Source organism: Podarcis gaigeae, assembly GCF_964106915.1.
Source record: "Podarcis gaigeae genome assembly, chromosome: 10".
Lineage (NCBI taxonomy): Eukaryota > Metazoa > Chordata > Lepidosauria > Squamata > Lacertidae > Podarcis > Podarcis gaigeae.
This window is the reverse complement of record NC_139686.1, coordinates 46,683,135-46,694,253: the sequence shown is the minus strand read 5'-3', so window position 1 is coordinate 46,694,253 and position 11,119 is coordinate 46,683,135. Positions and strand designations below refer to the sequence as shown.

At 44.8% G+C, this 11,119-nt stretch overlaps 1 protein-coding gene across 5 annotated transcripts in view; it reads left to right on the top strand.

Moving 5' to 3' along the window:
• Positions 1-1,062: 1,062 nt before the first annotated feature.
• Positions 1,063-11,119, top strand: part of USP15 (ubiquitin specific peptidase 15) — a 54,198-nt gene continuing 44,141 nt past the window's right edge. The window contains exons 1-2 of one of the 5 annotated variants that reach the window (XM_083699061.1): positions 1,063-1,481; positions 10,510-10,637. In XM_083699061.1, coding sequence (XP_083555187.1) covers positions 1,192-1,481; positions 10,510-10,637 — 418 coding nt within the window. In that variant the 5' untranslated portion in view covers positions 1,063-1,191. The remainder of the gene's footprint in view (positions 1,482-10,509; positions 10,638-11,119) is intronic. The other 4 variants (XM_083699059.1, XM_083699058.1, XM_083699060.1 and 1 more) reach the window with 4 other exon arrangements.

Here is an 11,119-nt window from a genome sequence, read left to right as displayed (position 1 = left end):
CAGAAGGATGTTATGGTCGATGATGTCAAAGGCCGCTGAGAGATTCAGCAGAACTAGGAAACAGCTCTCACCTTTGTCCCTAGCCCGCCGGAGATCATCAGCCAACGCGACCAAGGCAGTTTCAGTCCCATGGTGAGGCCTGAATCCCGATTGGAAGGGATCCAAATGGTCCGCATCATCCAAGCGTGCTTGGAGTTGTTTGGCAACCACCCGCTCAATCACCTTGCCCAAGAATGGTAAATTTGAGACTGGGCGATAGTTGGCCAAATTGGCTGGGTCTAAAGATGTTTTTTTAAGAAGCGGTTTAATGACCGCCTCTTCCAGCGGGTCTGGGAAGGCTCCCTCACAGAGGGAAGCATTCACCACCCTGCAGAGTCTATCGCCCAGCCCTTCCCGGCTTGCTTTTATCAGCCAGGATGGGCAAGGATCAAGGAGACAGGTTTCACTTGTCCAAGCAGCCTGTCCACATCCTCGGAGGTAACAGATTGGAATTGATCCCATGTAACAAGGAGATTCGAACCGCCGACCTTCTGATCAGCAAGTCCTAGGCTCTGTGGTTTAACCCACAGCGCCACCCACGTCTACATTTTATTAAAATGCACATGTCGCGCAGATATCACCGTATGAAGCCACCTTAAGTTATCATTATTATCGGCTTAAAATTAAGAATGAACAGCGCCCGATTCTGCAGGCAACACTGAGATTCCTGCATTCCAACGGGGTTGGACTAGATGACCCTTGGGGGTCCCTTCCCATTCTACAATCCTGTGATTCTACGGCAAGATATGCCTCCTGCTGCTAGCGGGGGCTGCAAGAATACTCCGCATATTACGCTAAAGATCCCACCGCAGCGGCTTCGGCAGCATCACATACATCAGCTGCTTTAGGCCAGCCTTTTTTCCCGACCCCTCGCCCGACACATTCCTCCAGACTACAACTCCCATCGGCCCGGAGGCTTGGGGCTGATGGGAGTTGTAGTCGGAGCCGCCCGATTGGCGAAGACTCTTAGCCCCCCCCCCCCTCGTCCCACACAGCCCTGCTGCTCTTCGCATTCCCTCCGCTGCCGCAGGCCTCCCGCCCGCCCGGTGGCGCTCGCGTCCCAGAGGCGCCGTCCTTTCCCTCTCCGCAACCTTCCCCCGCTCTTTCCCTGCGTCCCTTTCTCTCCTCTCTCCCCCCGCGCTGCTTCTGCCGATGGGGTTGCCGAAGTGGGAGGGGGTCGTGGAGGGCGTTTCCCCGGTCGCCGCGCGGCGTCACTCCCAGCATGCAGCGCGGCCCGCTCCTGCCGCCGCCGCTGCCTCCGCCGCCGCCGCTCCTGTCACCGCCGCCGCCGCCTCTCCCGCCGCCGTCACTTTCGCAGCTGCTGCCGCCGCCGGCGCCGCGGGGCTGGGAGACATGGCGGAGGGAGGCGCGGCGGACCTGGAGACCCAGCGCTCGGACATCGCGGCGCTGCTCAAGACGGCGCTCCGCAAGGGCGACACCTGGTGAGGGGCAGGGAAGGGATGGGGGAGGGGGAGGCCGAGGGGGGGGAGGCTGGTGAGGGGCCCTTCTGAGTGACAGGTGCGGGCGGATCCTGCCTGCCTCGCCCACCTCTTTTTCTTGGGGGGTGGGAGGCGGCGGCAGCCCGCCGCCCTTCCTCTCCGCCCCCCCCCCCACCATCACCATCACCCAAAATGCGCTGGGAGCGGCATCCCCATGGAGGAAGGGGCTCACCTTGCCTCGCAGGTGGCGCCAAGGCGGGGCCAGGCGCTCACAGCCGTCCACCCGCCCCCCCCCCCGCCCCTCCGCGCATCTTTCCCATGACAGGTTCTGGAGAGGCAAGGTTTGTGCCAAGGTGCTGCTTCCCTCTCTCACCTGCGAGAGGAAGAGGCGAGCCGGTCCAGCCGGCTTTCAATTGCAGGCACTTCTTCTCCCAGGTGTTTTTTCCTATTGTTTCAGTCGGCCGGAAAACTACCACACACAAAAAACCACACACACACCCTATATTTTTCTGTGTATTGAAGGCAACCAGTGATCGAGTGTGACTGTTTCCTGGGTTAAGGTTTCTCATCCACAGCATAGGCTTTCCCCCAGAAAGCTTACATATTGCAAGGCCTTGTCTTTTCTGCCTGACTGTTTTTTGTCACTTCTGGATTTCCTGTAGGGTTTCACCTTGCCTGGTTTCTTCCACAACCTTCCTTTCTTTTCCTCCCTGTAGATTGTATTTATCTGCAAACCGTATCGTTTTATGTTTTTTCTTCTGGTGCAGTACTAGCTGAAATACCTGGGAAATGGATCTTGCCACCTCCTGGCTTAATTGTGCTGAATCTTGAAGAACGTTTTGGTATTTGTGGAGTAAGATGTGACTAAACAGATCAATTATGCACACATGTCCCGTCCCCCGTCCCCCGCCACCCCTCTATTAAAAGAGAAGTTAATCCTGGGCCATGGGGAAATTCTTGGATTTTGGAGATTGAGGATAACTTTGTGCATCCAGCAGCCACTGTGTTATCTTGGAGCATGCAGAACTGCCAGTGGGATTGTGGCCTGGATATGTGAAGATTTCATAAATGGGCTGTTGTGACTACTTGTGCCATGGCAGTAACATGTATCACGCAGTGACAGTTCATACAAACAGCTGCACCTTGTGAATCCTATTTAGGCAACAAGCACAAGGGTGACTGCATGGAGGCTGTCAGGTGTGTCACTCAGCCTGATTTTTCATAAGTTGTTTGAAACTTGTTAAAGTACAGTCCGATGCATGTTTACTCAGAAATAAGTACCATGGTCTTAAATGGGGCTTAGAGAGCGATCCTAACTGCTAGTCAGAAATGCCAGGGCTGAATGGTGCAGTGGAGCTTCTCTTGCTGGCCAAAGCGCAAGGCTATGTAAGCGAAAATGTTGATTTTACTGTGCCAGCTCCTTGCTATTACAGCAAACAGGCCTATGATCAGTAACTGGAATCCAGTGGGCCTTTGTCCAGCCCAACTCTGTCGCTACTCCCTTGCTCCTGTTCAGCAACTTCCATGGTTATGGAATCGCGTGGAGTGACACCACTATCACATCCTAACCCCTTCCAGTGATCGGGGTTAGGGTTGCTTTATTACTCCCTACTGATAGGTTTTAGGATTACAGGGTTAATTATACCAATTCATTGGGTTTTTTCAACTATAATTTATGTTACCATAGAAGAAGCAAGTGGGCTTGAGTCTTGTCAGATACAGGTGTGTAGCAATTAAACCCTTAACCTATTTCTCATTTGTTTTCTATGTCTGTCATTGCACCCTGAAGTCTGAAGTTTCCTACATGTTAAGGTCCAGTTCAAATGCACTGTTGCTACTGGGAACTGGGAACAAGCTTGAGCATTTCCCCTGTTCCCTCTTCCTCTTTTTTCACTCTGCTTTAGAGGAGACTTCCTGGCTTGCCAAATCAGTTTCCCATTATGTCTGAGCTGGAAATTGTTCTCTAAGTCCTGCCTACACACAGCACAGGTTTATTGTGATTTGCAAGCCAGGGTTATAGGCAGCATTAAATTATGGTTTCCAAATCACAGTAATCTGATTTAATAAACCAGAAAGTATCTTCCCAAGCTGGGGAAGCATAGTGAGTTGGAGTGGAAGCATGATGTCTAAACTTGACTTGAAGTACATTATCTCATCTCAGCCACAAGCTGCTACTCTCTCAGTAATCATCCTGCAAAATCACAACTGTGTTGGCCTACCTTAAAGAGCTGATGTGAGAATTGCTGACAGAGTATATGTAAAGCATTTTCAGGTCACTGAATAAATTTTACAGTACAATTCTAAACATGTTTACTCAGAAGTAAGACTTATTAAATTCTGTGAGACCTTAGTTACACATTTCTGTCCCAACCATACTATATAATTTTGAAGAGTTCTTTTGAAGTTGAGACTAGAGATGAAGATGCAGCATATTCTTTACAAATTATGAACTACCCTACAACTACGTGAATAACTGTGTCCATTGTCACATCTGCCTCCCCCTTTTTCCCATCAAGAGCTAAGTGCACCATACACAGACACCCCATTTTATCCTCTCAGCAACCCTGAAAGATAGTGTAGACTGTAGACTGAGTGATAACAAGAGGTTCAAGGCCACCAGAGAACTTTATGGCTGAGAGAAGGGATTAAATGCTGCACTATACTAGTTCTCATCTGCCTTTCATTGTTTAACACAAATTTTTGCACGCTTACTCAGAAATATGTCCCACTCTTTTCATTTGGGCTTTTTTTTTCTAGGTGTGCATATAGTATAGCAGCAGCCCTAATTAGCTACTAAAACTGGCCCCATAAGTATGACGGCATGAAATTAAGACAGGTAGTAAGTCCTGTTTAGGGATTCACATATTTTAACTAGGCATAGGTAGGCTATAGGAAGTGAGACTCGCCTTTCTTCTGTCCTGCTGCACAGGCATTCTTTTGATAACCCACTCCCTGAAGAAGAATGGTGGGTGATATGAGTATTTGTACCAACTTCTTTCTGCCACTCCATACAACTGAACCTGATGGCTTGGCACCATTTTAAAAGATTCACTCTCTGCTTCATTGTATTGCTGATGGCTTACTAAAAGCTTTTATGGTAGGGTACACTAGTTGTCTTCTTTATAATGAATTGATGGCTGCCACAAGCAACCTAACAACTGTATTTGTAGAATTCTGGTCCCAGTGAACTCAGTGGGATTTACTTCAGAATAAACATGCTTAAGGTTGTACTACCAGATAAAATCTCACACTAAATTATTGTGATATATATTATATACTGGAGTATTATGAGAAGGTATAGTCTTAAACTCAGAGAGTTGACAATGAAAGTTGTAAGCAAGTGTAGTAATGAGTAATGTTTGTGTTGTTTTAAGATGAATTGAACTTCAGAGGTTTGCTGTAATTTGAGAAGCTATACACAGTTTCTCCTAAGCATGAAGATTTCAACATCTGATTCCGTTTTTCAAACATTTGTATGACAACATACTTCGTCACAGAGAAGAACTATAGGTCAGAGATAGTGTACCTGCTTTGCATGCAGCAGTTCCCAGTTCTAGTCCCAAGCATCTCCAGGGGAAAGTCACCTGTCCGAAACTATGGACAGCTCCTGCCGGTCAGCATAGGCAAGGAGATTGCCAACCTTTTTGGTCCCATGAACATATTTGGAATTTTGAGAGTGCTCAGTGAGCAACAGTCCTCACCACTATCTCCCTCCCATTCTCTCAGATTACTCCTTTTCTGTCCAGCTGCTCAGCTGTTGATCTGTATGTACTTTTCAAGGCTAAGATGAACAGCTCAGGTGCTGAGCTGAGCCTTGAAAAGTACATAGAGCTGAAAGCAGTTTTAGAAACTGAGATATGAAAGCTAGGAGCTAAATGGCACCTTAAACCCAGGTTATGGGCGCAACAACAGAATGTCTAGGCGTCATTTTTTTTAATAACGAATACGAATGAACTGCAGCTAAAATATTATGTTCATTTTTCACATGGTCTAGTCCTTCCCCTGCCCACCCCCTAATATTATTGAGATGGTCTCTTCTCCAGTCTTCAGAGAGTAGCTGGAAGTGGGGAGGCAGGAAAAGGTCCTCCTTTCCTTCTACTCTGCAGATTTAATCTGAAATCATAGGCGCAGTACTGCACCCAGAGCTCAGAAACTGTTTGCGCTAGTGAAAAGTGCGCCTAGAACAATGGTCGTTTCGAGCACTGGCTAAAAGAAGTGGTAAAGTGTGTTGATTTCTGACTTTCTCCTTTGGTACTATGCACTTTCGAAGTGGGAGGGGAGATAATCACCATTTCTGCCTCATAACCAAAGCAGCTGTGAGGAATGCAGGGGAGGGAGGAGTTCGGAGGCTTTGTGGGCAGCACGGTAGCACTCTGCACCTTCAAGGTGACCCCATTGGTGACCCCAGGTATAGACATTTATGAGCTCCATGGACCAATAGTCTGATTCAGTATAAGGCACCTTCCTATGTACTAAAGATATTTTCTCAAATATTTTTGAAAACTCTAAACCTGCCACATTACATCTGATAGATAGATAGATAGATAGATAGATAGATAGATAGATAGATAGATAGATGATAGGAGACTGCAATGAGCTTCATAACAATGGACCTGGTTAACAGTAACATGCTTTGGTTAATTTAAGAATCCTGCAAGTACCTTTATGTTGCTTCCATCATCGTGGCAGGGTTATATTTACAAGGAGCTTTATTGTAGTGATGGGGCTTGTTCACCCAATATACATAACTGTAATGTTTGGGAAATGCCCACTGAAAGGAGGATGATCTCTGTTCATGCATTAGCTTGCTGCGATTAATTATATATGCACGCATGTTTGTGCATATGGAGGGTTTGAGAGTGAGTGTGCCATGCTTAGTATGGTTAAGGAAGAGAAAAGGAGAAAGACAAAGTGGATCTGATTCTACTGGCTGCTCCTGCTCCTTGCTTGTGTTGTGGTGTCTTGGATTACAAACCCAGTTAGAATGTGGAGAGTGCCCTGCTCCACTCCACCCCCACTTCTGCCCTGGCTGCTATGGGGGGGGGGGCAAGCCAAGGTGCAGTAGGCCCAGTTATCTAGACTGAGCTCCAGCCTTCCAGTTATGAGCTGTAGCAGTGAATAGTTAATGAAAGTCCTTCTGTCTGCCTTTGAAACATTAGCATTTAAGTTCAGGAGTGTGGAGGGAGAGAGATAGTTTTTTGAACTTGTAAGTACCCTCCCACTAGTTGGACACTAGTTTAAAAAGGGTAAAGGACCCCTGACAGTTAAGTCCAGTCGCGAACGACTCTGGGGTTACGGCGTTCATCTTGCTTTACTGGCCGAGGGAGCCGACGTTTGTCCGCAGACAGTTTTTCTGGGTCATGTGGCTAGCATGACTAAGCCGCTTCTGGTGAAACCAGAGCAGCGCACAGAAACGCCGTTTACCTTCCCACCGGAGCGGTTCCTTTTTATCTACTTGCATTTTGACATGCTTTCGAACTGCTAGGTTGGCAGGAACTGGGACTGAACAACGGGAGCTCACCCCGTCGCAGGGATTCGAACTGCCCACCTTCCAATCGGCAAGCCCTAGGCTCAGTGGTTTAGACCACAGCGCCACCCGTATCCCTGGACACTAGTTTAGTGTGTAATAATTATGTTTGCTTCTGATCCAGATGTGTTTACTACTAGCCAATCACACCTCTAGGCACGATCTTCAAAGCTGTGCATAAGTAGACTCCTATATCGTGTTTGATGTTCACACAGTGTTTCCTAGAATAGCAGAAGATTGTGATAGTCGCTGTTTTCTGTCTAGAAACACTTTTTATGTGTATGGGACTATGCACCAAACATCAGGTGCGGAAGACCAGAAAACCAGAAGAATTTCTGCAAAAATTACTTAGATATGATTTATAATGGGAAGAAGATAAAAATCCATTCATTTTGTATTTTTAGTTCAAACTGCATGCTACAGATATTAACACATAGAGTATTTACACAGGATACAATCTTTGTATCTATTGCTGTGTGTCATAGCAGCTGGGCATTCATGGTCCATAGCTCAGTCCCTGGCAACTTCAGCCGATGAATCCTAATAGGGCTGGACAACAGCTGCCAGTCACTGTACAGAATACTGAGTCAGGGTGGACCATTGATTTCTTATGGTATAGTCCTTAAGTGGTTCGTTCTTGGAGCCCATTTCCCAAAGCACAAAATTAATCCCTAATTTTTAAAACAAAGGACAAAAGGTAGATTCACTTCAGGGTTTTTTTGTGTGATTAGAGTCACTGGTCAACGTGTAAAGAATCCTCAGCCAAATATGCATTCAGAAATTAATTCCAGTAGTTCAGGGATGTAGTTAGCTGTTACCAAGATTTTTACCCTGCCATTTCACATGATAAAGAACCCAGGTGATTGAGTGTGACTTTCATGTGTTTGGTTTTATTTTTCCTGTTAGCTAGTTGAAAGGCATTTAATAGCTTCTTAAAACTTACTTAGCTCTTACTGGATTTTCTTTTATTTAATTTACCCAAGATGCTCGCTGTAATTGCATTTTCAGTGTCATAAGTAGCTCTTGTCCTCTGCATGTTTTTTTAAGGTTCTCCCAAAATTTGATGAGTGTATAAAAACAAGGGGATCTATACTTAATAGAACACCATTAGAATGTATTGTTGCTTGATTAGAAAGATGCATGCAGAAGTTTAATCCTGGACATTTGCATTTAAATAGTCAGGCCACAGGTGATAGGGGAAACCCATGCCAGTGACCTTGCAAAGCCATTGCCAGTCAGAATTGATGGTATTGGGCGTTAGATGAACTACTGGTCTGACTCCACATAAGGCAGCTTAATGGTTATTATCTACCCCATGGCCATGAGATGGGGTATGCTGTAAATGTAAACATATTGGCAGGGAGAATATGCTGGTCAGTTTCTCTGCTTTCTTTGTCTACGAACCCAGCTGTAATAGTTAAAAATATCAAACTCTTGCCGCTTCTGTCTTCACTGAAAGGCTTATGAAAGCCATAGAGAATGCACATTCACAATGGCAAAAAGTACAGAAGTGATTTCGGTATCCTTACTATGAATTTGAGGTATAGTCAACTGATATTAAAGTAATGTGTACTTTCTGAATCATGTTCAAGCACAGATGTGAAGTGGAGAAATAAATGGTCTATGCTTTCTTTTTCCTTATCACACAAATTTGGTTGTTGATTGTTGCTATCAATATGTACTGGAACACACAGCAGTTAGAATCCACTCCTGTGCTAGAATAATATCCCAGCGATTACAGATAAGTTTGATGAACAGCTTCCCCCCCACTTCATAAAGCAGTTTTTCCCAAGGACATTAATATACATTTGAGAAGAATGCTTCAACAAAGGAATAAGCACTACTTAATGCTGCCTTTTGATCAGGCTGGTTTAATTATTTTTAAAAATAAGCATCTAAAATGTAAACTATGCGTTTCACAGAGCAAAATGAACTGAACTGTGTTGTGTTTCAAAACAGTGAAGGAGTGTAGTCAATAGGTTTTTATAGCGGGTTAAATTGTTTAGTTAGCAGCTTGAAGTCTAGGATGAAAATGTTTCTTTGACTATTTCAACCAAAGCTTTGGCTGTATCTGAATCATTTATGCTCACATGTTTGTGATCTGATGAGATTAAGTATTTGTTACACTTCATGAGAATGGGTGGAGTCTCTCTTCCATCCGTAGGAATGTTGATTATACAATGTATTCTATAAAGGCTGGCACTCTTTATAAAATACAATTTACAGTGCAATCCTATGCATATTTGCATGCAGTCTACAGTCCTTTTCTTGCTACAATTTTCTGGTCTTCACTTTGATTGCATAGTTCTGTTCTCTTGGGAATTATTGGTCTGATGGTTGTCCACAGTGGGTGCTCATGAACTACAATTAAAAATATGATGTTGATTACTTAGAGGAGGTATTATGCTAGGCTTCCTCAACCTTGGCCCTCCAGATGTTTTTGGCCTACAACGCCCATGATCCCTAGCTAGCAGGACCAGTGGTCAGGGATGATGGGAATTGTAGTCTCAAAACATCTGGAGGGCCGAGGTTAAGGAAGCCTGTATTATGCAATACTGTTCATCTGTGCTTTCTGATATGATGTAGAGGGTGTTTAAAACAAGATTGCTAAGCAGGCATTTGCTATTAACACTGTTAAGAACAAGCCCCAGTTAGCTGCTATAAAGGTAAAGGTAAAGGTACCCCTGCCCGTACGGGCCAGTCTTGACAGACTCTGGGGTTGTGCGCCCATCTCACTTAAGAGGCCAGGGGCCAGCGCTGTCCGGAGACACTTCCGGGTCACGTGGCCAGCGTGACAAAGCTGCATCTGGCGAGCCAGAGCCACACACGGAAACGCCGTTTACCTTCCCGCTGGTAAGCGGTCCCTATTTATCTACTTGCACCCGGAGGTGCTTTCGAATTGCTAGGTTGGCAGGCGCTGGGACCGAGCAGCAGGAGCGCACCCCGCCACAGGGATTCGAACCGCCGACCTTTCGATCAGCAAGTCCTAGGCGCTGAGGCTTTAACCCACAGCGCCACCTGTGTCCCTAGCTGCTATAGATAGGCACATTTTAAAAGTTAGGGATGAAAGTGGCAAATCATTTCTTCTGGTTTGATTTCATGTTTATTTTAATATTCTGGCATTTACTGATAATAAATTTAATTATGGTAAGGAACATGAATGTGAATATCTCTTTCTGAGGTTTTTTTTTAAAACAAGACTCATCAGATTACTTGTTGGAAAGAAATTCAATTAATAGTCTCTTAAGATGTACCGGTATGTCTCAGTAGATTTGTGTAAATGCAGTTTCTGAATGGTTGGTTGCATTCTTTCCTGTAATAATACATATTTAGTCAAAGCAGTCTTAATCTTCATGCTGGAAGCAGCTCTGCAGGTGTGTTGTGTCTGTATTTTGGAAAATTCTCCAAAGTACTACTCAAAATATAAATACAATAAAAAGCCAGTCAATTGCATCATTGGTTCAGACTTTGATCTTTCATATGTATATTTTCCTCCTTTTTAAGGTATTTAGTGGATAGCCGCTGGTTCAAACAGTGGAAAAAGTATGTTGGATTTGACAGTTGGGACAAATATCAGATGGGAGATCAGAATGTTTATCCTGGTCCTATTGACAATTCTGGACTTCTCAAAGGTAATTACTGTTGAGTATTAAAAAAGAAAGCAAGAACCTGATGTATATGAATTATAAATATTGCATATTATTGCAGTTATCTCACCCTGTCATTCTTAGGTTCCAGAATATCTGGGAATTTCTTCTTACAAATTAACATTTTCAAATACAGTAGTTCAGATTGGATGATATCCAACAATGTCTGTCCACTAGTGGAATCAATATTGTTTGTGACACAGATTTCCCCTTCTCCCCACAACCCCTCATGTGCTCCCCAAATCTGCTAGGGAAGAGCATGGAAGAGTAGAGGAGGGGAAACTATATTGCCTGAGGGGATTTCTCTTGTTTGATATTGGCAATCACCCTTGATTCCATCAGGGAATATGTTGTTAGTTTATAAATACATTTCAGTTGTCTCAAACTTGATCACTTGTGATCTTCAGTCCCTTTGCATTAGAGAGTGTGTTAAATACTTTCGTTACCCAAGAAAATCTTTTAATAAG